Source organism: Miniopterus natalensis, chromosome 15 (genome assembly GCF_054644295.1).
Source record: "Miniopterus natalensis isolate mMinNat1 chromosome 15, mMinNat1.hap1, whole genome shotgun sequence".
Lineage (NCBI taxonomy): Eukaryota > Metazoa > Chordata > Mammalia > Chiroptera > Miniopteridae > Miniopterus > Miniopterus natalensis.
Window position 1 is genome coordinate 33,775,908 of NC_142095.1, and position 25,997 is coordinate 33,801,904.

The 25,997-nt window shown below is 50.5% G+C and overlaps 1 protein-coding gene across 1 annotated transcript; it reads left to right on the plus strand.

Moving 5' to 3' along the window:
* Positions 1 to 362: 362 nt before the first annotated feature.
* On the plus strand, positions 363 to 23,473 carry SSUH2 (ssu-2 homolog). Its single transcript, XM_087825118.1, has 13 exons — positions 363 to 438; positions 1,911 to 1,958; positions 9,896 to 9,994; positions 10,335 to 10,416; positions 11,703 to 11,832; positions 13,285 to 13,345; positions 14,287 to 14,411; positions 15,387 to 15,449; positions 16,612 to 16,697; positions 18,036 to 18,128; positions 18,593 to 18,698; positions 20,524 to 20,634; positions 23,327 to 23,473. The coding sequence occupies exons 1-13, from the start codon at positions 363 to 365 to the stop codon at positions 23,471 to 23,473; spliced, it is 1,227 nt and encodes a 408-aa protein (XP_087681244.1).
* The last annotated feature ends 2,524 nt before the right edge of the window (positions 23,474 to 25,997 follow it).

Here is a 25,997-nt window from a genome sequence, read left to right on the forward strand (position 1 = left end):
CTATGCTTGACATTTTCCCTATTCTCTGGTTAAAGGAACACAAAGAAAGAGGAAGACCTTGCCTCCTCAGGCCCACGACATCGAGCATTTATTAAATGCCAGGCTCAGGGCTCAGAGCTGCGTTCGCATTGTCTCATTAGATGGGCACTAATACCCGCTCTGTTTCCCAACTGGGGGAATTAAGTTCTGCAAGGGCGTGTGGCTGGCACAGGCTCATGTATTACATGGCTCAGCTCCAGGGGAGCAGAGCCCAGGTTCCTACCAATGAACCTCAGGGATTCTGCGTCCAGTCACCTGGCTACAGTCCAACCCTGACCTTCATCTTTACTTCTGATAACTGGGCTCATGGGAACTGTAATGACATGCATGGGTCCTGGTCCCAGAAAGTTCAGATTCCAGCCTCCACCTTCCTGACCCCCCTCAAATCCATCCTCACAGGTGAGTGTCTAGGTCAAGGTAGGCAAAATATGGCTCAAGGGCCAAATCTGACCCACGGCCTGTTTTTGCAAAGTTTTGTTGGAGCAAAGCCACTCTTAGTCAGTTGTGTATTGTCCGTGGCTGCTTTGAGGCCACAATAACTGAGATGAGTGATTGAGACAGACCACGTGGCTCACAAAGTCTACAGTATTTACAACCTGACTATTTATAGAAAATATTTTCGGGTCCCTGGATCCCTGGTGGCTAAACTAGCTCAGAATGCTAATAAACTCATTAGAAACAAAACAATATTGGGGACCAAGTTATGAATAATCCCATATTATCATATTGGGGACTTCAGTACCCACTGGCAGGCCTCAGTTTGAAGCTTTGGGACGATGTCGCTTTGCGCCACACCCATGTCCACCCTGCCTCTCTCACCTGTTTCTTGGCAGAGTCACTTGCTTACACAGATGTTTTTCTGCTAAAAGGGCACTCTACATCTTCGAACATTCTTCTGTTTCAGCTTCCTTTGTAAGTCTCCGGCAAGGAGAAAGGACCTTAGAGATGCATATGTTTGAGGACAAAGACATTTCTAATTTGGGGGGAGAGATAGAACAGGGTTGTTCATTGGTCTTAACGACATGCCCCCACACATTGTTCTTGGCCATTTGTTTCAGCATTTCAGGCTTTCTCACCACCTGTCATCTCCAGTTCCAGACAAACTAGGCTGCTCCAATTTAGAACAAGATCCGCTTATCCTTCTGGCCTCTGTTTTTATTAAACTCAAAAGGACAGTTTGTGGTTTTTTTTGTGGCGGTCAAGAGCTATAAGCTTTGAAGAGCTGCCAAAAAAAAAAAAAAAAGAAAAAGAAAAAAGAAAAGAAATGAAAAAGAAAGGAGGGCCCTGGGGGGAGGTGGATCAGCTGGAGGTATGACCTGAGTGTGCTTCAGTGACAATGCAGAGAGAATCCTCCACTGACCATTTTTATCAGTTCACCCTTCAGAGCCAAGCTCCTGTGATTAGATGAGCAGCTAGAAAGATAGTGGCGGGTTTCTTGTCCCTCAGCAGAGAGGCTTCAGGGAACAGGTTTGAGGGGTGGCCCAGGGGACTGGAACTGGAACAAGGAGCCTCTACCCTGCTCTAACTCCACCGCTGTGCACCCTAGGAGTTCTGGAGCAACCTCTCTGATTCTTAGACTCCTGCCTTCCATGCCTCCAGGTGAGAGGGTGGGGTGAAGCCACAAGTGTGTGGGGAGGCGCTTCATGAGTTGTCCCGGGTTTCCGGGGGCCAGTTCTTATATTACGCTTCCCTGCTTGGAGTTTCAGGCCATATGTATCTATGTCATAGCCTGACAGATCAAGATGAGGTTTTAAAAAAATTTTATTTTTACTTTTTTAAAAAAATTGTTGTAATGCTATAAATGGAAAGACACAACATTTAAGTTACCCTGTCTTCTTCTTCTTTTTAAAATATGTCTTTATTGCTTTCAGAGAGAGGAAGAAGAAGGAGGGAGAGAGAGAGAAACATCAATGATGAGAGTCACTGGTCGGCTGCCTCCTGCGCGCCCCCTACCGGGGATCGAGCCCGCAGCCCGGGCCTGTGCCCTGACCGGGAATCGAACCTCGATCTCCTAGAACATAGGTCGATACTCAACCGCTGAGCCATGCTGGCCACACTACTTTCACTTTTTAAAATTCAGTATTATTTTGTGTTAGTTTTGGGTGTACAGCATAGTGGTTACACGACAGGTAGTTAGACAGGCATGCACAGAGCAAGGACGATGGGCCAGGTACAGAAGGTCACCAGGGTGGAAAGCCTTGGGTGCCAAAGCCCTAGCTGTGGACAAAACTGGGACACAAGGGCTTCGCCTCCAGGGTGACCTTTCTTCCCCTAGCGTATCACTGGCCCTGCGGTTAGGCCCCCTGACCTTTCATATCCCTGGTCATGTGGTTCTGACCCGCCCCTGACCTTTCCTCCCCTGGCGCGTAGCTGGTCATGCAGGTTAGACCCCCCTAGAGGGTGTCAACATACGAAACATTCAAACCGGTGATGAATTTTTGTGAGTATATTTGAGCCAAACTGTTGACAATTGCTGAGCAGCAAAATCCTAACGGACTGAGAAAATGCTCCAGAGAACGGCAGTTGCACCTTATTTTATACAACAAAAAGAGGGGACATAAGTGGGTCACGTGAAATCCCTTGGTGATAGAGTAGGGCGGCGGGAGAGAGCGAAGTGGGGCAACTTCTGGGATTGGATGAAAAGTAAAATGAGAGACACACACTTCTTTTATATAGGTAAGTATAGGATAGTTTACAGTCAACAGTGGGGGATCTGTGGTCTCTGCAGGGCACACCTGTGCTTCGAGGGGTCAGGAAAAGGGAAATTACTTTGACATTCCGAAGACATGTTATCATAGATGCAAAAAGACAACAGACAGGCTCAGTTAAGGTAAAGATCGACCTTTGTCAGGGAAGATACCAGCCTAGGACATGACTACCAATCATAAACTGTTTTTAGTTAAAAAAGTTTTAATTTCAGACCATTCTTTGTGGTCACTTTAGGTCTCTGAGTTTGGAAGGTCGCCAGGTAGGCCTCCCCTGAGCTTGTCGGGTTTAGTATGTGGCCCCTTTTTGTCCACACATCCCCCCTTTGGTCATAAATCAATCCGAAGATGTGCTGATGACCAACCTTTTGGTTGGATAAGGGGTCCCACGGTGCTAGGAAGGCTCATTCCTAGGGCGTCTCAGGGTCAGCATTTGTCTTGCTGAACAGGGTGGACCACTGGGGATGGGGCAAGACTGTAACCTTAGATGGCATTCAAGGTCGAATTATTATTATTAAAAATAAAAAGGCAGGTGAATGGGAGACAGTCAGATCCTATATGTCCTTGTTAAAAAAATACTCTGGATCATTTCTGATTTTTGAGCTACCATGATCCAAGTCTTTTTGCTGCTTGTCTTAAGTTTTGTCATCCTGCATCTAGTATAACATGTACATACCAGGAACAAAAGCAAAGTATTAAATCAGTAACACCAATTAAGAACAGAAAATGTCTAATACTAGACAAGGAAGGGTCTGAGGGGTTAAATAAGCATTCCAGCCAACCGAAAAACCCTTTCCATGTATTATCATAATTTTTAATAAGCTAATTATATGTTTTCCTCCTTCATCCACTCTCACTTGTGCCTTACAATATGTTTGGCCAGATGAATTAAGATTCTCTACTATTTCATTATCCAGAAGCTCTCATTTTTCTTCTGGCCAGTTAGCTTCCTTAGAAATGACTTCATGGGGGGGTTTAAGTCCAATTTCCCAATACATTGGATTTTCAGTATCGATATTATCATAGGTTTTATTAATCTCAGGCAAAGTTATTTTGCCTATAATTTCAGTATTACTACCATATTCCAGTAATATTTAATGTAAACTTGGTATTATTACAATAAAAAACACTTAGAAGAATTTTCTAACCCTTCCCAACAAAAACAGTCCTTTCCCATATACCAAATATTGTTATTTGTTGGGGTATATACAATAGGCTAGGATTAGGTGAATTCAGTATTCCATATAGATTGAGGACGTGACCATTCACATTTTCAATTCTCACAATCAGATAGTGAGATGGGTTCCCATTGTTTGTTATTTCTAAATATGGCCCATCTACTTCCCATTGGAAGTATTCCAATGTTTTTGAGGATGGTCCCATGCCAGCCAGTTGAACTACTGAGAATTTAAGCTTAGGATCTAACCGGGGTACCTGGGCTCTTAAGCCACAATGTTGTAGACCGCATTTCCCATCCAAAATTTTCCAAATTCCAGGGGAAACATATGGGTCCCATAAGTGCCTGGCCTGAGCTTCCGCACGCATTATAGTTGGCCATTGTCTCATAGCTAGTCCGGGTTCCATCTGCGTTAACATAAACAGGGGTTAGGGTACAGGCACGTTCCCATTGTCGGGGCTGTGCATGAGTTTTTATAGTCTGTTCTATCTATTGAGCTAAAGCTTTATTGTCTTTCCAGGCTGCTTCCCACCCTTTTCCTTCTTGAAACAGCATTCCGTCTATATGACCTAGTTTAGCTAAAGAGTCTTTTTCTAATGAATGCCATTCTTCATTAGCTGCAAGTGCAGCTTGTCCCAGAATACCGAGGCCCACCCCCCCCCCCCAGAATTCCCCTTTGATGTCTTTGAGAGGGCCAGTGTTGTCGGATCCGCCAGGAATGCTGTCGCCATCGGGTAGCTATGGCTTGGGAGCAGCTGGGGCATACTGAATGGACCCCAGGATGTTGAGTTTCCCGTGCCATAGTTAAATGGGTAGAGGTAACCCCAAAATGAGCGAGAGTTTGAGTGTTCCACAGGGCTTCCCACAAGCATCCAGGACGCAAGAGGGTAGAGTAGTTACAGACTACCTACCCACCATGTAATCCCAATGATATTTGAAATGGGGACCCACTGATTTTTTTTCTGGTTTCACAGACATCCAGCCATAAGAGCTGGTGAGTCTGAGGACAAGATATACTGAGACAGACAGGCCAGGTTGCCACAAGCCTTCTCCCATCATATCCAGGTAATTCTCTTAGCTTTTCATGATCCATTCCTATAGCTATATGATATTCATCTAGATTAGGTCCATCTGTAATTCTACCAGGGGAATTATCAGGGAGGTGTTCTTGGAGGTATTTGCCCAAGATGAGCCCTTTATAATAGAAACATCTAGAAAAAAATGTACCAAAGCTTATATTGATAGTAGGAGAAGACCAATGTGTGGCCAACAAAGCATTAACTTTATTGTCATAACTAATAATCAGAATATCATTGTGTAGTAGGTGGGAAAGATTAGCAGGTACCCAAGTAAAATTTTTCATGTCTAATAAGGTAGGGGTTTGGGGAGACAGATATTGTTTCCACTAGGAAACCATAAGGAGGACAACACTATAAAAATCATTTTAGGTGCATCTGATCAATAACGTTTAGGTGATATACGAACAAGGTTTGAGCAGCAGAAATGTGTGAACATACAGGCCCTGTTGACGTCTTGGGATAGCTGTCTGCCTCCGTGGTCGACAGCTTCTCGACCTTGAAAAGTCTTTGCCAGGGGAGATGAAAGTTTTCTGAAAGTTTGGCTAGTTGAATTTTGATTGTACCATTGGTTCATTCCACCAATCCAGAATGGGGGTGGTAGGCACAGTGAAAATGCTACTGATGGATTTTATTATTTGTCGAATGAAATAGGTCCCTCAGTCACTATGTAACTCAGAGGGAATTCCCCAGTTGGGAATTATTTCTTCTAATAACAACTTACCACCAGTTAAGGCAGTTGCTGTCCTGCAAGGGTATGCCTCGACCCAGTGAGAAAACATACAAGTCATAACTAATATATATTTGTATCCCTGAAGTGGTGGCATTTGGATAAAGCCCAATTGCCATACCTCAAATGGACCTAAAGGAAGTGGGAAATGTCCTTGGGATCCATGGAGTGGTTTTCCTGGGATATACTTGGGACAGATAGAACGTCCTCTGTACACTTTATGAGCTACAGTAGGAGAAGGTATCCAGTAATATTGTTACTCCATAAAACCGTCTTTTCAGGACCCCTGTGTGTTAGCTCATGTACATGATGAAGTATAGAGAGTTGGGCCCTTCTCGGTAAAATAGGTTTCTGATTGGGTCCAAGCCATATCTGTCTGTCTGGGTCAAATGTTCCCCCTTTTTTTTGCCATATTTTCTTTTCTTCCTCTGTAGCTGTCTGTTGAAACTGGAAAAGATAATCTTTTACTGATTTACTAGAAAGCAAAGAACATTCTCGGGTCTGGGTAACTGGACTGTTCAAGGCTGCCTGCTTAGCTGCAGCATCAGCGAAATGATTTCCTTTTGCTTCCATGGAGGTAGCTTTAGAATGCCCTGGGGTTGATAATTGCCACTTGTTTTGGTTGCTGTATGGCATCTAAAAATTCTGCAACCAGTTTTCCACTTTTATGGGCTTCCCTGAGGAGGTTAAGAAGCCTCGCTGCTTCAGTAGCATTCCAAAGTCGTGAGCTACACCAAATGCACAGCAACTCTCAGTGTAAATATTGGCTACTTGATCTTTGGCCAACTGACAAGCCCGAGTTAGACCAATTAGTTCAGCTTGCTGGGCAGGTCTTATTTCAGGTAGATAAGAACTTTCAATTATGTCCACCACAGAAGTTATAGCATATCCAGCTCGGTAGTGACCCTGTTCATCTTTCAGATAAGATCTGTGAACCAAATTAAGTCAGCATCATCAATAGGAGCTTCCTGTAAATCATTCCTAGGAGCAAGAAGGTAGTCAGTAAGCAAAACACAACTGTAGGTGTCTTCATCCTGTAAAGAGGGTAACAAAGCTGCAGGGTTAAAGCGATGACGCCGAATTAAAGTAAAATTAGGTGCGGAGAGCAGGAGCACTTTCATAAGAAGCCGAATGACTGACAGAGAAGTGTTGAGCGTGGTGAGAATTCAGCAAAGATTCAACAGAATGAGGAACAGGAATAGTTAAAGGAGAGCCCAAACTATCTCTCCTGTCTGGTCACAGAGCATGGCTTTCGCAGAGGTGGCCTCAAGCAGCGAGGGAGCCCTTTGGCCGCTGAGTCTAGTTGCTGACCATAATCTCCTATAGGTCCATGTTTCTGAGTTAGAACTCCCAAAGCATTTCCTTTACTTTCATGTGTGAAAAGGAAGGGAAGTTTAAAATTGGATGTCCCAGAGCAGGAGCTTTAGACAATGCTTCCTTTAGAGCCTCTACAGCTTGTTTCCCGTTGGGGTTCCATTGAATTGGATCAGGTTGATCTGACTTTAATAGGGCCTATAGGGGCTGGGCTAGTAATGAAAAGTTTAGAACCCAATTTTGACAATATCCAGTCAAACCCAGGAATCTTCTAAGCTGCTTACTTGTTTTTGGAAGAGAAGATGGGATTCCGCTAAGTCTTTCAGGGTTAATCAGTAGCCCATCTGTAGATATGAGATGGCCAAGGCATTTTACTTGAGGTAAGCAAAACTGAAGCTTATCCTTCGAGACCTTATGTTCTTTTATAGCTGCTGCTGCAATAGGTAAATCGTGTCCTTTTGGGTGTCTAGTAATGTCCTAGAGCATAAAAGTAAATCACCCACATATTGGATTAGAGTGGAATCTCTAGGAAATTTAACATAATTTCAATCAGCTTTTAATATCTGGGAGAAATAGCTGGTACAATCTGTATATCCCTGGGACATTACAGTCCAAGTAAATTGTCGATCTTCCCAGGTGAAGGCAAAGAAATACTGTCTTTTTCTACTGGAATGCTGAAAAAGGCACTACATAAATCTGTTACTGAAAAATATTGGAATCCTCAGGAGTGGCTGATAATAAAGCATGTGGATTTGGAACCACAGGATGCTTGGGAATAATTCTCTTATTTACAGCTCTCAGATCCTGTGCAAATCCCCATTCTTTTCCTTTTGGCTTCTTTACTGGAAGGACAGGAGAATTACAGGGGCTTGTACATGGAATTATAAGCCTGTTTTAAAGTAATCTTGTATAATGGGCTTAATTCCAGCTAGGGCATCAGTCTTAAAGGATATTGGCAGATATTAGGTAGAGGTAAAGAATTATCAATAGTTATTTTAATAGGAGTGGCTGACTTGATCTTGCCAATATCTATAGTGGGATCTACAAAGAGAAAACAAACAGAAGCAAGCATAGGGCTGCTCCAAGGACCATGAGAGGGTATTTCCCCCTCTCCTTACTAATGCTTTAGGAGAAATTGAGATTATCACAAGAGGGGAAGTTACTAAGGCCCTTGTAGATACTTCGGCTACTTTAACTATTCTTAACCCTACCCAGCTAAGTTTCTCTCTCCCTCAAAGTAAAGCTTCTGTGCAAATGGTAGGGGTATCCAACCAACCAAGGGCTGTTTTTAAGTCAGAGCCTATCCCCCTTCAAGGGAATGTTACGGGGCAACATATATTTTCCTGAAACCCATGATCCCGCATACCGTTTTCCTGGAAAGGTGAAATGTCTGTAGAACTAAATGAATCAGATGCTGATCCAATTGGGGAAATAATGGTTTTAAAAGAACTTCCCGAGGAAAATAATCTTGAAACAACGTTGAGAATGGCATTCCTGTTTGCTGGCCTCCTACTCTGTGCCAGTCGCCCTGACAGGCGCTTTATAAACATTGCCATATTCCACGACCTGGAGATAGACACTGAGTTACGGATGGCCACGCTTCCTTAAGGCTCCTCTCTCTCTTCAACACGTGGGCCTATGCTTCCTCCCCTTGAACCTGGGCAGGTTTAAGACTGCTGTGGCCAAAGCAACACAGAGGACCCCATGAAGAGACTGCCACGTCTACTTCTGGCCTCTAGGAGCATTTCCTCTTGAGCCCTGAGCTGTCATGTAAGAAACCAGACCGTCCTACCAGGCAGACCATATAGAAATGCCCTAAGAGGGCCCAGGGGATCCCAGCCTCCCAGCTACCCGGCCAAGCCACCGGGCATATGCGTGGCCTGCTAAAACCACCAAGCTGCCTGCTAAATCACGGAGTGGCCTGTTATGGGCTACATGGCTGTGTTGCTCCCCTCAACTCCTGCCATTTCATATGTTGAAGCCCTAACCTCCAGCGGGATTGTATTAGCGGGTGGGCCTGTGGGAGGCGATTACATCCAGCTGAGATCGTGAGGGCAAAGCCCCCGTGATGGGATTAGTGTCCTTACAAAAAGAGAAAGAGACTAGGGCGTTCTTTCCCTGGCATGTGAGCACATAGTGAGAAGGCAGCTGTCTACAAGCCAGAAGTGGCTTCTCACCAGACACCAGATCTGCCAGTGCCTTGATCTTGGGCTTCCCAGCCTCCAGAACTATAAGGAATAAATGCTTGTTGCTTAAGCCCCCCAGTCTGTGGTGTTTTTGTTACCACAGCCGAAATTCAAACAGACCCTAACCCATTACACGCCAAACAGGAGAATCACCCGGCTGAGCCCTGCCCACACTTTTGACTTGCAAAATTATGAAATATGGTAAAATGTCTGTTGCCTGAAGGCAGGGAGATGTGGAGCAGGGTGTTACACAGCTTCCTACAGTGGACGGTCTTTGCCCTGGGACTCGTCACAGACCCGGGCAAGGCTTCCTCAGAGCCACACATGTTCCGAGGCTCCTGCTCACGCTCCACCTGCTCTGGGGTCTGAAGGCCTCCCTGCCTCTGTCTGCTGTCTCTCCCCTTTTCCCTCCACTGGTGTCCCCAAAGGACCTCCGGCACATCTAATGCCATCTTGGTGTCTGCTTGTTGTATGACAGCCCAGTCCCACCCCTGCCCATCCCTCTCACCCTGCAGATGTGTTCTGTCCCTCAGGGTGCCAGAGCGAGCCAGGCTTAATTAGATTGCGGCTTTTAATAATGCACCTGCCCTCACTTGTCAGCTTCTTGTGAAGTCGCCGTAGATGCCCCCCCCCCCCCCTGAGGCTCAGGACTGCCCGTCTTTCTGCAGGTGTGGTGGACCTCAGCTTCGAGGCCGAGAGTCCTCTGGCACCCCCAGTTGAACTCCTGGAGAGGCTGCCCAGCTATGACTGCCTTTTTCAAGGAGGCGGTAAGTCTGCGGGGTCTGGGTTCCTGCAGCCTCTTCCTGGGGCTTCTGCTGGTTGGAGGGACGTCTCTGGAACAGGCCAGCGCTGGGATAGCTCCCCTTTCCTCTGGGGGCTCTGGGAAGCCCTTTGTCACAGTTGGGAGGGCATGGGAGGACATGGGGTGTAAGCCCTGTGTCTATGAACGTCCCATGTCCATTTCCCTTTAAGACCAGAATGATGCCGGCCTGGGAACCATCATTCTTTCCTTCATCTGCTCTTTCTCACATTCAGCCAGTCTTTCCTCCTCTCACCCAAGGTATCTGTTCCTTTGAGCTTGCCCCTGACTCCTCCCTTCTCTTCCAGGACCGCAGGTTTTCTTCCCACCTTTGGAGGCCCCAAGGAGACGCCGGGAACAAACGTGCTGGTCCTCGTTCCTGGAGCACAGGTGAGCTGCAGGTGTGCTCTGGTGACCCTCCCAGAGCCATCACACAGGATCGTGGGTGGTGGTCCTCACTGTCACCCTTGCCCCTGGGAGCCCTCCTTGGGGATCTCAGGCGCCACAGATCTCAATCCTGACCTCAGAATCTAGGCCTGAATCAGACTCTTTAGGGACGGGGCCTGGGAATCTGTATTTTACCATCCTCTGCAGGCTGTTTGAGTTGAAACCATAGTCTAGATCAGGGGTTGCAAACTACGGCCCCTGGGACAAATTCAGCCACTGCCTGTTCTAGTAAATCAAGTTTTGTTGGAACACAACCCCTCTCATCTGTTGACTCACTGTCTGGCTGCTTTCCCACATCTGGCTGGCAGCAGATGTGAGTGGGTGAGACAGACTAGATGGCCTGCAAAGCCTGAAACATTTACTCTCTGGCCCTTTACAGAAAAAGCCAGCTGCTCCCTGGAGAGGCCCACGCCCTCCTTGTTTTGCGAGGACTGGGGCAGAGCTCCAAGGTTAAGGCCAGCTTTGTGCCTCCCCTTGGCCACCTCTCCTCCCTGGCCACCCACCTTCCAGCCTGCAGCCTCTGGCGAGCACACAGGCCCCTGGGAGCCGGGGTGGGTGCTGGAGACACAAGTGTGCAGGAGAAGGGCTGACCATGTGGCTGGAGCTGGGCTGCTGTGGAGAAAGGAGGGGAGGGCGCCTGCCTACTGGAGGGGTTGGGGCAGGAGGGCTTCACTGAGGAGGGGACCTGGCAGCTGGGCCTCAGGAGAGTTTTCCGGCAGGAGGGGAGGTGTTCAGAGAGAAGGCTGAGCAGGGCTGGTGGTCTGCCTTCCACTGGCTGCGGCCCTGGCCCAGCTCCCGTGAGCTGCGGGCACCGCTGTTGGCTGGGGCTCGGATGTGTTTGTGTGAAGCGGCTCACAGCTCCTCTGGCTGAGATCAAGCCCCCCGAGGGCAGGAACCTTGTCTAGCCCAATTCTGCCTCTTCAGCTGCGTGATGCCTCCTCTGGTGCCTGTTTCCTCATCTGCATAATGGCATACTTCATCCTTAAGGATTTTTTTGAGTTCTAATATTCTATCAAGCCTTCCCCTGAGCTCACACTTCAGCTGATGCCGTTTTGCGGTCCTCTCTCCCACCCAGGGATCTGTTCATAGGGTCCCCTTTGCTGAGACGCCCTCCCTCCGTGGACTCCTGAGTGCTTCCCCACCCCTGTGGACCAGGGAGGGGGCTGCCTGCCTGGATGAGCCCTCGGGCCCTCCACAGACCCCCTGCCTCTCTGCTCTCTTCCTGGCAGAGTCCCTGTGGTGACGGAGGAGGTGGCGCGGGAAGCCCTCCTCACCTTTGTGAACTCCAAATGCTGCTATGGCAGCTCAGCGGCCAGCAATCTCGTCATCCAGGAGCTGAAGCAGCAGATGCTGTGCAGGGTGAGGGGCCGGCTGGTGGGGCTCCTGTGCAGGTGAGGGGCCGGCTGGTGGGGCTCCTGTGCAGGTGAGGGGCCGGCTGGTGGGGCTCCTGTGCAGGTGAGGGGCCGGCTGGTGGGGCTCCTGTGCAGGTGAGGGGCCGGCTGGTGGGGCTCCTGTGCAGGTGAGGGGCCGGCCTGGTGGGGCTCCTGTGCAGGTGAGGGGCCAGCTGGTGGGGCTCCTGTGCAGGTGAGGGGCTGGCCTGGTGGAGCTTCTGTGCAGGTGAGGGGCCGGCCTGGTGGGGCTCATATGACAGGAAATGGGAGAAAGGAGCCTGGGGAGCAGTGCGTGTGAATGTCGGTGACGTTGAGGTCCCTCCTGCGACCCCCCTTGTCTGCAGTCTGAGTAATAACACAAGGAGTGATTATTACCAATCATCATTGAAAAGCTGCAATGTACTAGGTATCACGTAAAGCACGCTGCACATGTCCTATCACATCCTCGCAGCTACCTACATGGTGGGTGTTCTGTCACCAGTTTATAGAGGAAGAATTGGCTGTTTAGAGAGGTGGAGGTCCTTGCCCAAAACATGCAGCTAGAAGTGACCAATCTGGGATTCAAACTTAGGTTTGCTGGTGCCAAAGCCCATGTCCTCAGACACAAGCTGAGCCGCTTCCATGAGGGGCAGGCTGAGAGAGGCCCATCGACTCCCTAGATCCCTCTGCCTTCCCCAAGTCATATCTGGGCCAAGGAATTATTTACTCATCATGGAGGCCTGTTGCTCCAGGGAAATCTTATCCTGAGACCACCATGGGGACCACAGCAGGCTCCTATGTTACTCTCTTCATTGACAGGGCCGAGGGACAGCTTCTAGATCTATATTTTCTAGTGTCATGGGCATAGCCATCCTCTGGTGAGCACACAATCACACAGAAATCAGATGAGCAGGGACCTGGGGAAAGAGGCCCCTGTGTAGCTGTGTGGCCTTGGGCAAGTTCACTGACCTCTCTGAGTATCTGGTTCCTCACAAGAAAAAGTAGGGGCCAGGTGATGTCCAAGGCACCTTTCTGGTTTGTGATTCCGTGGTCCAGGATCAGGAAGGAGGATCCTGAGGTCAGGCAGATCAATTCCTTCAAAGGGGACCCTCGGAGCAGTGGGTTACAGAGGCCTCCACCTAACAGAAGACAATCACTGCTCCAAAACTGGCCTCTTAGAACGTTTCTATGTACCAAGAGACAGGGACTGAAATCGCCCTGTCGTGAGCCTGTCGGGGGAGGTTTCCTGGGGCCGATGACCTCCCTGCAGACATGCTGGTGCAGCAGGGACAGAAGTTGCTGCTGCCAGCGTGCTGCAAGCAGGCCCTGTGCCGTGTGGGGGACCCTCTGGTTACCCACTGGGCTCCGGCAGATGGCAGCTTCCTCCTTTTGCTCTGTCTTCCTAAAGGGCTCGAGTGTAAACCACTGTCTTTCTCTACAGTATCGACTGGAGACTTTCAGCGAATCCAGGATAAGCGAATGGACATTTCAACCCTTTACGAGTGAGTTTTCTGAAATGAGTTTAATTGGGAGCAAATATGGCAGGAGCTAGTCTTAGCCGCTGACCTTGAATGAGATGCTCCTCTGCTCAGAGCCTCGGTTTCCCGTCCCTATAAAATGAGAGGGTGGGCTTTCGTCTCAGAGACGTCCCAGTGCTGATCTTAGCCACCGCTTCTGGTGCTGCGGCCAGGGTAGGTGGCACAGGCAGTGTGTGTGCTCGGGCACCTGTCTGTCCCCCCAGACCCCCTGGGCCCATTCACTGTGCTAGTCAACCCCCTGCTGACCCCGCTAAGGCCTCAGGCCCGTCTGGGATGCCCACATGCTGCCTGTTTTCCCTGCTGATCACTTTGGTTCATCCTTCAAGACTCAGCTCCCACGTCGCCCCTTCCATGAATTTCAGAATTTCTTCTCCTGCCCCTGCCCTCCCGGGCAGAATGGGCCAGTGTTCTGGGTTTTCAGAGCCCTTTATGTGACTCTTGGCCACAGCACTTACCCTTGTGGCTGTAGCTGAGTCTGTTTCCTTGAACGGAGGAGACAGTCCTCAATAAACAGTCCTTGTTTATTGAGGCTTCAGCTGTGCCAGCCCTGTGCTAGCACTTATATTTTTTCTTCTGTGTAATTTTCACTACCGTCCTCTATGGTAAGTGCCATCATTATGCCCATTTTAGAGATGAGACAACTGAAGGTCAGAGAGGTGATGTAACTTGACTGGAATTACACAGCTAGGAAGTAGAAGAACCAGGAGTCAAGCCCAAGTCTCTCAACCCCAAAGCTTGGGTGCTTAACTAAGGACTCCAAGGGGACCCATGTCTACCCTTCCTTGTAGCCCAGGGTCTAGCCTAATGCCTGGCACCAAGGGAAGGCCCCGTGCTACCTGGTGAATGAATGAAAGCTTGTCCTGGCCACTGTTTGCTGTTCTCACAATGATCCGCTTCTGTGTCAGACCACTTGGTAGATGGGCCACGAAGAGGGACCTCCCCCAGGCTTTGGGACATCAAGGTCCAGGTTCCCCCGATGTTTCAGGAAGAAACCAGGAAGTTCCAGGTCCCTCACTCGTCACTGGTCAAGGTAACACGATTATCATAGCACGCCCTTCTCCCGACCTGGTTTTCCAGGGACTGTAGATTTCCCGAAACATTATCCTGGAGAGGAAACCCCAACTCCAGACTGTTGGTTTATTTCTGGGACGTCAATGCACATAGCAAAAGAAAGGTCCCATTTACAAAAATTGTCACCAGCTTTAAATAGTGAGCATTCAAATTTCTAACCCCTCTGAGTGTTTATCCCCCCACCCGGCTCCCTTGGCCTGACAGTAAATGGCTGAGGTGCTGAATGAAACGTATAAAGTGAAAACGTCCTTGGGGTTTTTCATGGGAGTCAGTAGGCGAGCCGGATTTAACTTCTGTCCTGTTTACAGAAACGTAATCTCAACATGAAGCGAGGGTGACCTAACGTATGACAAAAGCCAAGCCAAGACACTTTATGTTATGGTCTCATCTGATTACCTGTCTTGGCTCCACTCTGGAACTTGATTCGAGCATGTGACTTACCCCTGTTTTTGTAGCACTATGAGATGGGGGGACCCTGAGAGCTCAGCAGAGCGTTCCAGTCTTTCCTCGAGAGCGGAGAAGCTGTGTTGACCCAGTGCTTAAAGTCCAGGAGCTAGCTTGTTGCCGCTCACAAGAACGCTGTCCATTTTTTATGGCTTCTATTCCCAGGGGCCACTTTAGCTCCTTAACCGGCCTCTGTGGTTTAGCCTGGGAGCGTGAGTTAGGAGGTGGGACTTGGAGAGCAAGCTCCCTTCTTAGCCTCCAGGACAGGCTGGGCTGGGCTGGGCTCTGAGGAAACGGTAACAGGATCTCCTGGGCTTGGCATTTAAGGCCCTTTGGAATCGTGGTCAAGTGGGAATGGCCATCTTCCCCTCTGGCTCTGAATGGCTGCACCTCTCTTTGGGATGGAGACACGGGGGCGGGGGTGGGGGTGGAGGTGGTGGCACAGCAGGTGTCTGAGGAACTAGATCCAAGGACGGCGTTTCACCTTCAGGAATGCCACAAATGCCAAGGGCGCGGACGCTACAAGTGCAGCGGCTGCCATGGGGCCTGCATGGTGAGTCAGGTGTGGCTGTTGGTACGTAGTGCCGGTGGAGGAGCCCCACCCGGACCGAGGGCTGGGCTGGGGGCCTGGGGCTCCCCACACTACCAGTGGACCTCAGGCAAGTCATTCCCCCTTGTTGGGCCTCCATTTTCCCATCTTTAAAATGGGAAAGTTGGCCTTTTTCACTCTGATGGTTTATGATTTTAATTTTTCTCTTTTCTCATCTGTCTACGAACGTTCATTGAGTTCCTGCTTGGCACTAGGCCCGGGAAGAGCACTAGGGCCTGGGATCCTTCCCACCGGGGACCCCCTGCTGTCTGGGGCACTATTCAACCCAGTCCAGGCCCCTGAGTGCACTGCCAGGCTCTCGTGGCATCAGCCTTCTCTTCAAACACTTTCAGGGCCTCGAGCCATCCCAGGAGCAGAACCAGGCTCCTTTCGTATTCTTTGTTCTCCCAGGTACACCTAAGCCTTTGGGCACACCCTGGCCTCTTGTCGCTCGGAGCCGTGTCTTCCTCGATCCTTGCGTGGCCCGCCTGCCACTCCGCCCCGTTGGTGCCCTCCTTCCAGCTCCTGGGCGCTCACTCCTCTGCCCACCTGGGCAGCACCTTCGGGGCCAGCTGCGGCCACGCCCCGTCTAGCCTGTACCTTCACTCCTGCCTTTCGCCTCCTCATGGCTTCCCCAGAGCCCCTTCCTGAGGTCGTTTCTGAGCCTTCCTCCACCCCTGCCCCTCCACCTCCTCTCCCTCCGCCCTCAGGGTTCCCCTGGAATGTCTCTGGAGCCACCCTGAGCCAACTACGAGAGCATTGCCTGCGTCACCTCTAGGGACCTTTCCAACATGAGAGCCCCGTGTCCAGCACCAGGTCCCTCAGCCCCCCTGCCCTCTTCCTGCTCCCTCTGGCCATGGCTGTGTGGTTAAGGGGCAGTCCCAGGGTTCACGGGGGTCAGTGAGGAGCAGGAGAGGCTGATGTCCCAGGGATGTTAGGATGTAGGGTCTCTGAAAGGTACAACTGCGTCCAACCCTCCCATTTTACAGGTGAAGGGGTGGAGGCCCAGGGAGAGGAAGGGGCTTGCTCAAAGTCCCCAGGCTGGGATTTGAACCGTGTCTTAGAACGCTCTTTTCCCCACGTCCCTGGGAGGCCAGGGGGTACTGAGGCCGTGGTGTGTCCACAGGTGAGGTGCCCGTCCTGCAGTGGAGCCAAGCGCAGAGCCAAGCACCCTGGGAGGTGTCAGATGTGCTCGGGGTCGGGCAGGCACAGGTATGAGCGGGTCTCCCTGGCTTTCTTGCTTTTCCATTGTCTGCCCTGTTGGAAGGCAACCGGGCACCCTGTCTGCCTTGTCACTTCTGTGTCCCCAGAGCTCTGTGAATAGGAGGTGCTTGTAAATATTTGTGGAGGGTGTGGGCTTTTCTTGAGGCCCGATATTTCTGGACAAGACTGGAACTCATCAAGCAATCTGTGGGTCAGGTGTAAGGAGCAAGGCAGTGCAGGAAGGAGGAGGGCGGTGTAGGGAGAGGAGACCTGTTCCTGCTCACGTGGTGGGATGGGGAAGGAATATAGAAAACCGCAAAAGGTGAGATTCTTAACTCTTTGAGGATCTGGGCCTGTGGGGGGCAAACCCTTATTTTTAACTCATTGCAGGGTGTGAATGGAGGAGTCAAGGAAGGTTGGTTGATTTACTAAACAATCAACAAAATTTCATCTCTGCTCACAGGCCTTTGCAAACAGAGGGGCATGGCATTTTGTAAATCATGTCCTTTAATGTAGTTATAAATCTTTAAAGGGAAACAGGAACCCATGAAGAGTGAAACTATTCAAAGCTATGTTGGTTAAAAACACTTTTAGCTCATTGAGGCCCAGGCCATCCTTCTAACAAGCCAGATGGCGAAGCTTTAGTGGACCTGCCACCTGTGATTCGTAAAGAAGACATTTGATGCTGAATGAAACTCAGGTTTCTTTCATTTACAAGCAAAAGAAATCCAATTCAAACTGGCTTCAGCAAAAAAGTAAATTTACAGCCCCATGTAACAAACATCCAGGAGTATATTTCTGGGATGGCTTCAGGTATGGCTGGATCCAGGTGCTTAAACAATGTCATCAGGAATCTGTGTCCATTCCCACTGTGCTTTCCTTTGTGTTGGTTTCAGTCTCAGGCAAGCTGTCTCTCGTCGTGGCGGAGGGGACCATCAGCAGCTCCAAGCTTAGGAACCTCAGTAGAAAAGGATGTCCCTGTTCTGAAAGTTCCAACAAAAGTTCTAGGGTGGATCTCATTGCATTTACCTGGGTCATGTGGCCATCTTTGTATCAGCCACTGTGGCCAGGGAGATGGAAAAAGCTGACTGGCCAGGCCAAGGCCCCAAGCTGGTCATAGAATGGGAGGGGGAAGCCTATGAACCATATAGACTGGGTGGGAGAAGGGTGGGAGAAGGGAAATTGGGGCACTGCCTCTAAAAGCAAGAAGTCTAGATGGTGGGAAGGTGGAAGCAATCCATGCCCACCACAGTCCCCCTCTATGAGGGAGGATTTGGGGGTGGGGGCCTCCAGAAGCCACCAGGTCCCATGAGTATCTGAGTGGTGCTGACGGTGTGTCCCTCTCAGGTGCGGCACGTGCTCAGGGAGTGGGAACAAGACCTGTGCCACCTGCAAAGGGGAAAAGAAACTGCTGCACTTCATCCAGCTGGTCATCATGTGGTATGTGGCGGTGGCTCAGTGCGTGGCCCTGCGGCTGTAGCTGGGGCATGTGGCCTGGGCTGGTTTCTGCAGAGAAACGCCACATGGGCGGGGCTTTCACAATACAGGGACCGGCTGGGAGCAAAGGGCTTAGGGATCCTTGGGAAGAGGCGGCAGGGGTGCGGGATGCTGGCGGGCTTTGGAACGGACCCTAGTTCACATTCTGGCATCACTCAGTTCCTGGGTGCTCCCGGCTGTGTCCTAAATTCCCACGTCCGGGGAGGCTCCCAGGCCTTAAGGGTTTCTCCCGCTGGGCCCTCTGCTAAGTGCTCACAGGGAAGGAAGGGTGATATGAGGAAACAGGGCGGAGCTGTCCTGTTTCCCAGTTGGCTGGTTTCCCAGTTCAGGTAACACCAGCCCTGCAGCCCAGGTCTGTGTGATTCCAGACTCCCGTTCTTAGCCCGCCTCGCCCTCTTCGCCTCCAGGAAGAACAGCCTGTTCGAGTTCGTGTCTGAGCACCAGCCCAGCTGCCCCGGGGAGCTCCTAGCTAAAGCCAGAGGAGAGAACATCTTTAAGGATGAAAACACGATGGTGAGGCTTTGCAGAGCCCCCCGCGGAAGCTGCGCTCCTCCTGGCTCTTCTGGCTTTCGGGGGGCTGCAAGCATTTGGGACAGGCAGAGGGAACAGAGTTGCCGGACAGGACACAGGGATCTGGGACCCCGTGGGGCCAGTCCTCCCTTGAATTTCACATATTGGACTCTCCCTCCCTTCTCCCTCCCTTCCACACACTTAGAGACCCCTGTCCTGTAAGAGGCACCATTCTGGGCCCTGGGGATACCGTCCAACAAAATCCCTGCCTCATAGCTCTCACAGCCTGGTGGGGGAGAAGATAATAACGTTCCAGCACAATGTGAGAGGGCAGCGAGGGTCGTTGAGAAATATGCAACCAGGTGAGGGGACAGGAAGGGCAGGGGTGTTGTCTCAGCAGGGGTCGGGTGATGGCGGTGGTGACAGTGGGCGAAGACCTGAACACAGTGCAGTGGGGAGTGAATCGTGTCCAGCAGGGAACAGCACGGCAGAGGCTTTGAAGGACAGAGAGCAGTGGCCCTGGAGGGCAGTGACCCAGGCGCAGTGAGGACCTAAGACACGAGCCGTGTCAGCAGCCAGATCAGGGGTTGGCAAACTCCGGCCCTCGGCCTGACTTTATCAATAAAGTTTTATCATAACATAGCCATGCCTGTTTGTTCCTGTATTGCCTGTGGCTGGCTTTGTGCTGCGAGGGCAGAGCCGAGTAGTTGAGACAGAGAGCCTCTGCCCACAAAGCCTGAAGTATTTACTATGTGGCCCTTTACAGAAAAGATTTGCCGTCCCTGCTGCAGGCCGTGGCAGGGAGCGTGGTCGTAATGGGAAGCCTGAGCGGGGTCCTCACGCTGCTTCCTCCTAGAGGGTCGGGTGCTCAGCCTCCTTTTATTTCTTCTCTCTCTCTCCTTTCTCTCTCCCTCTCCTTCTCTCTCTCTCTCTCTCTGTTTCTTTCTTCTTTACTGTATGTGATCTTTTCAGATTGACTTCTTTCACTTTGTTATATGCATTTAAAAAAAATTGAGATACAACTGACATATCATTATATTAGTTTTAGGTATTTAGCACAATGATTTGATATATGTATATGTTATGAAATGATCACCACAATAAGTCTTATTAACATTCATCACCATACATCATTATATATTTTTTCTTGTAACGAGAACTTTTAAGATCTATTCTCTCAGCGACTTTCAAATATCCAACACCATAGTCTTTACTCCAGCCACCATGCCGTGCATTAGATCCCTCGGACTTGCTTCATAACCAGAAGTCTGTGCCTTTCGACCCCCTCACCCACTTCACCCATCCCTCACCCCACCTCTGGCAACCATCAGTCTGTTCTCTGCATTTATGGGTTTGCTTGTTTTGTTTTTTTAGGTTCCATATACAAGTGAGAACATATGGTACTTGTCTTTCTCTGTCTGACTTATCTCACTGAGCGTAATGCCCTCGAGCTGGAACTGTCAGGTCTCCCTTCTTCCCCGTGGCTAATATTTCCCAGCCTTTCTTGGCCCCATCGCTGCGGCTCCCGCAGCCTCACTCATCCCTCCAGGACCTGCACCCACCCGCGCCGGGCAGCCTCAGAGGCTTGCTGGGTGACGGAGTGGGCTGCAGGTGGCGGAGTGCCCTGTGACTGTCCCCTTTCGGTGGCATTACCAACAGAATGTGGGTTATCAGGGTCTGTGGAGCTTAAGCAACCCACCCGCTTGCCGCAGGGCCTCGGCCCTTCCCCGTGCGGGCTGGCTCTCCCTTCCACCTGAGGTCGGTCGATCGCCAGGGCTCCGGGTGCTGACGCTTGGTCAGAGCGGCGCCGTGGGTGTGTCTCTCCCAGGTGTACCCCCTCGTGGACTTCCCCCTGCGGGAGATCTCGCTGGCCTCCCAGCGGGGCATCGCCCAGCACAGTGCCGCCACCCTGGCCTCCAGAGCCCGCGTCCTTCAGCAGGTGAGCGGGGGCCTGGGGCTGTTGGCAGGGGAGGCTTCTGGGCCGGGCGGGGGCTCCAAGGACACTGTCCCTCCGGTCACATAAGGGAGGAAATGAGACGTTCCCTCTGCTGGGGGCTCCTTCCTGAGAATGGCAGGGTGGCCGGGAAGAGCCCCAGCCTGAGGAACACGGGGAGTACTGGGGACTGAGCTGGGGCCAGTGTGGCCTGAGGCAGCGAGGGAAGGGTCATGTAGTCCATGGTGACAAGTTTGTACTTTTATCCTGAGAGGGACAGGAAGCTATTGCAGGGTTCAAGCAGGAACGTGGCTCCGTGTGATTTTGATCCGAACCTCCTTCGTATTGAGAGAGGCGAGGGGAGACCCAGGGTCTTAGGCAGGGTGGAACCCAGCGCCCTGCCCCTCAGGGCACAAGTTCCAGCTGGCGGTCCCCAAGCCTCCCGCGGGCAGGGGCTGGCTGCCAGGGCTTGTGTGGCTTTGGTGCTGCATTCTGGTGGCCACTAGGTGGCAGTAGTGCCCGTTGTTTCCCCCGAAGGGCATTCGCAGGAGCTGGCCAGCAGCCGCTGGAAGGTGGGGGTTTGGACGGGGAATGCCCAGCGCCAGCCCTGTGAGGGGGTCTCTCAGGGGGAAGCAGGCTCAGCCCCGGCTCTCCTGCACTCTAACCTGGTCATGGGCCATCTACTTCCCCCTCTTCGAAGTCCAGCTTCTCACCCGTGCAAAGAGAAATACTACAACGGCCTCAGGGGGGTTGTAAGGATGAGACAGTTTCTCTTTTAAAATTTTATTAAATGTATTGGAATGACATTGGTTAATAAGATTATATAGGTTTCAAGTGTACAATTCTATAAAACAGCATCTGTATATTGCATTGTGTGCTCACCACCCCAAGTCTCGTCTCCTTCCAACACCACCTATTTGACCCCCTTTACCCTCTTCGACCTCCCTCCACCCCCTTCCCCTCTGATAATCACCATACTGCGTCTGTGCCTGTGAATTTTTGTCTGTTTGCTCATTTTTTGCTCTCAGTTTTATATATCCCACATATGAGTGAAGTCGTATGGCTCTTGACTTTTTCTGTCTGACTTATTTCGCGTAGCGTGATGTTCTCAAGATCCATCCATGCTGTCGCAGATGGCAGTATTTCATCTTGTCTTATGGCTGAGTAGTATCCCATTGTAAATATGCACCACATCTTCTTTACCCAATCATCTATCAAGGGACGCTTTGGTTGTCTCCATGTCTTGAAGACCGTGAATAATCCTCTGTACCAAAATGTCAAGAGAGGCCTTCTACCTTTTATTTCCAAAGTTATCACTTGGAGACCAGTTTCTGGCATATGGAGAAAACTCAGTCTCACAATCTCATTTGCTTATTTCAACAATTCTGTGACATACAAGTTTTATCCCCATTTTACAGAGAGGAAACTGAGGCCCAGATAAAGGAAGTGTGAGATCCCACAGAAAGCTTTGTGAAAAAAAGCACACCTTGACTCTGATCCCTCCCGTCACAATGTCATGGCTCCCCCCAGTACAGTGGGGACCTACTTCTCAAAACCCCCTCCCCAGCCTGTTTCACCCTTTTCCCAGGGACTTGGGCCACCATCTACAGCCATAGGACTTGTACTCTTTTCCTAAGGAGGGTCTGATCCTGGGCCAGCTGCACCACCTCCCTCTGGGTTTGGGACAGGGGAACATCCAGTGCAGAAGAACTTAGGGTTTTGACATGAAGCCTGGCCCACAGGATATCCCCAAGAAAGCTTCGCTTCAACCATTAGGGGTAACTTTCCTATGTCAACTGTGTCTGTAGCTGCCATTAGCACTGAAAGCTAATGGGGGTGGGTACCTCAGTGGGTGGCCAGTTCTCTCTCCCAACATGGGGCTGCTAGTTCCATTCAGAGCCCCTGGATTTGGGAAGGTTTTTGAGCCATTGCTCAGAGAAGAGGCCAGAGAATGAGAGACTTCAGGACCAGGTTGTAGGAGGGAGCAAGTGTCCCAGGCTCTTAGGCAGAGGTGGATGCTGGGGAGGAAATTTGAGCATTAAATAGGTCCAGCTATGGAGAGTAGATGGGGCTTGACCTAGATGATCTTCCAAACTGAAAATTCCATGAGCCCATGGGCCTCAGTTTCCCCATTTGTAAAAGGAGGGGAATATTGGAGACTTTTCTCAAAGGAGGGTCAATGCAAAATCATGGTGGGGAGGGAGGGGCCTGAGAAAATAAGCCTGAAACAGCCTATCAAACTTGGGAATTTCTTTGGAGTCAATATTTTATCTTAAAATTTGAATTCAAATTGTATAATCGACTTCCTAATATGTCCATGGTTATTGTAATATCAAAATGTTTAACATGACTGTCCTCTACCGCTCTCTACCCCAACCCCCCCAATCTCAAAATTAATGTTTCTGGAAGATGTCCTGTTTGGTTGGTGACTCTCCATACATCCCATGACTCCTTTGGGGATGCCTGTGTCTCCACTTCGTAAAACCTAGAATCAGACGGTGGTTCAGATTGGGCCAGAACTTAGGGTATATGAAGGAATATGGTGGGAGATCCATCTAGAAAGGCAGATTTCAGCCAAAATGCCAAGTCCAGAGCACGAACTTCACCCTACAGGTAGTAGGGAGCTATCGACAGTTCTTGAGCAGGCGAGTGACTTGAACAGAACACTGAAGCTTTTCCTGGCCAATTGTTTCCTCAGCGCCAGACCATCGAGCTGATCCCCCTCACGGAAGTTCACTACTGGTACCAAGGAAAGACTCATGTCTACTACATCTACGGCACCGACCACAGGGTGTACGCGGCCGACTACCCCGAGCAGTACTGCTGCGGCTGCACCATTGTCTGACTCGCCACGGCTCCCCCTCAGCCCGCCTCGCACGTTCCCCGGGGAGGACCACCAGGGTCTGAGTTCACTCACTGTTGGCTACATTGGACAATCGCTTACCAACCCTGGGGTGTCTGTCCTCCTGGAGAATTCAGCTTATCGTCTGTCAAGCCGCAGCCTTTCTGGAGCTCTTCTGGTGGAATCCATCCTGTGTTTAACCTGCAAGAATTCAACTTCACACGTTCCTTTAGGACAAACAGTTTAAATGGTGGGAGCACAAAGCCAAGGCCAGTGCCCCGACTGAGCAGGTGGTTCGATTCCTCTTTTCCCTGGGCCAGCCTCAGCTCTGGGGTACCCCTTCTAGCGCGAGCCTTCACCAAGCTGAGTGTTCTTGAAATGCTGAGAGATGCACACCAATCGGCTGCCCCTTAACTCGCACCAAATAGCGCACTTAGGTGCAAAGTTCCTTTATGTTCTAGAATTTGACTTCCATTCTGTGGGTCAGGAATTCAGACGTGGTCGTCATGGGGATGGTTTATCTCTGCTGCATGATGTCTGGGCCTCACCTGGAAGATCCGAAGGCTGGGGCAGCTCAAGGGCAGGGGCTGAAGCCACCTGAAGGCCGGTTCACCCAGAGACCTGGTGGCTGATGGCGGCTGTCGGCTGGGCCGGGAGCACCTGCAGGTGGCCTCTCCATGCAGCCTGAGCTTCCTCACAACATGGTGGCTGTGAGGCTATGTGCCCCCCGCATGTGCCCCCACTGAAGAAACAGAGGTCTGTTCCCAAAGGAGAGAGCAAAGCTGCTGTGTTGGATGGATGGAGGGTCTACTTGCTGATCTCTAACACGGCACCTATGCCAGGGGAGATTTGGGAGAGTGATGTTTGGATAGATGCAGGTTCTTAAATCATGTGTGAACCTTAGAACCTGCCCACTGAGCAGGACGTATGCACCCAGGCACGCGCGGGAGCTCCCGCAATGAGGCGCCACTCCACGTCCGACGGGACTTGCAGATCTCCCACGGACGTTTGTGTCGAGCTTAGTTATACAGACTCTCATCAACGATCACTTAACACAATGCCGATTTTATTTAGAGTCAACCTCTGTTCTTGGATTTTCCTACATGTCTTGTTTGAAATGGCTTCGGATCTGCTCACTTCTCTAAGTCCAAACCTGTAACTGTCTGATGACTTCGTGGGGGCTCCTCATGCCTCTGTGTCTGAGCATCCACAGATTGAAATACATGAATTAAAAAAATTACCTTCTCATTTCTCCTTTTTATTTCACTTTGGGCATTCAGTTGTGTTTTGTTTTTTTAAATGAAATGGTATGCAGATGATATATATGTGATTAGTATATCACATGCAAATGATACACGCGTGTCATTTTAGGATAAATAGGGACCATGTTAAGGTTGAGGCCCAGTGGGCCATGCACACTGTTGGCCTGTGAATTCAGTGAGAAAATCTAGCAGGAATAAGTGGGTCCAAAGGGGCACTCTTCCAATTGAGGCCCCGTGAGCCACTAGCCACAAGGCCCCTTAATTCCCATGGACCTGGCAAAACCCCAGATGGACACTGGGCCCGCTGGTCCGTTGATAACTGTTGTATGTTTTCCTCCGCATTGGCATCTGTCTTATGCCTTTGCTGCCCCCAGGATATGACTTCATCTGCCATTTCTGCCCCTCTCTCATCCTAGGTCGGCGCTGGCTCTGACCGTGTAGCCCTAGACCCAGCCGAACTCGTAGGGGGTAGAGATAGCACACGAGCCCTAACCCCAGGCTGGCCACCGCAGAGGTGGCTCTGCTCCCAGTTAGATTTTGTTTTAGAAGGACATCAGACTAAGTGGCTTTTTCTTGATTGCCCTGCCAAAGGAGAACACTAGCCCTGTTGAGCCGCGGCTGGGTCTCTGTTGGGTGGCCAGAGCCATGCTTAGTGGGGTTTTGCAGAGGGCTGAAATCTCTGCCCTGAGGCCACAGGACAGCATGTTTGCAGCGGGAAAGGGAAGAATCAACATGGGAGTCAGGGAGCTTTATAAAGTGAGAATGCCTAAGACCCAACTGGTGGTGATGGCTACAAGTGTATGTATGTGTGTGTGTGTGTGTGTGCGTGCACATGCATGTATGCCTGTATGCATGGCATGTGCATATATGTGCGTGTGCACGTGCACAGTGTGCATGTGTATGTATATGTGTGCATGGTGTGTGTGTGCATGGTGTGCGTGCATATATTTGCATGTTTGTGCATGCATGGCAAATGTGTGTGCATATGGATGTGTATGCGTATATCTGTGCACAGCGTGTGTGTGCATGGTGTGTGCATGTTTGTGCATGCATGGTGAATGTGTGCATGGTGTGCGTGCATGGTAACTGTGTGTGTATGTGTACGTGTGGGTGCATGCATGGTGTGTGTGTGTATCTGTGTGTGCGCTTCCCAGGTGGGGAGGATCACTGCTTAGAAGGCAGGGGGGACTTCCTCCTCCACCTCGTTTCCCTCCCTTCTTTCCCGGTCCCGACCATTCTTAGTATTTCCCAACACCCAGCCTTCA

Excerpts from the sequence above, each read along its gene's own strand:
- SSUH2 (XM_087825118.1), top strand. The coding sequence starts at position 363 with ATGCATGGGTCCTGGTCCCAGAAAGTTCAGATTCCAGCCTCCACCTTC. Across the intron at positions 18,129-18,592 it reads ATCCAGCTGGTCATCATGTG|GAAGAACAGCCTGTTCGAGT; the intron begins GTATGTGGCGGT and ends CTTCGCCTCCAG. Across the intron at positions 18,699-20,523 it reads TTAAGGATGAAAACACGATG|GTGTACCCCCTCGTGGACTT; the intron begins GTGAGGCTTTGC and ends TGTCTCTCCCAG.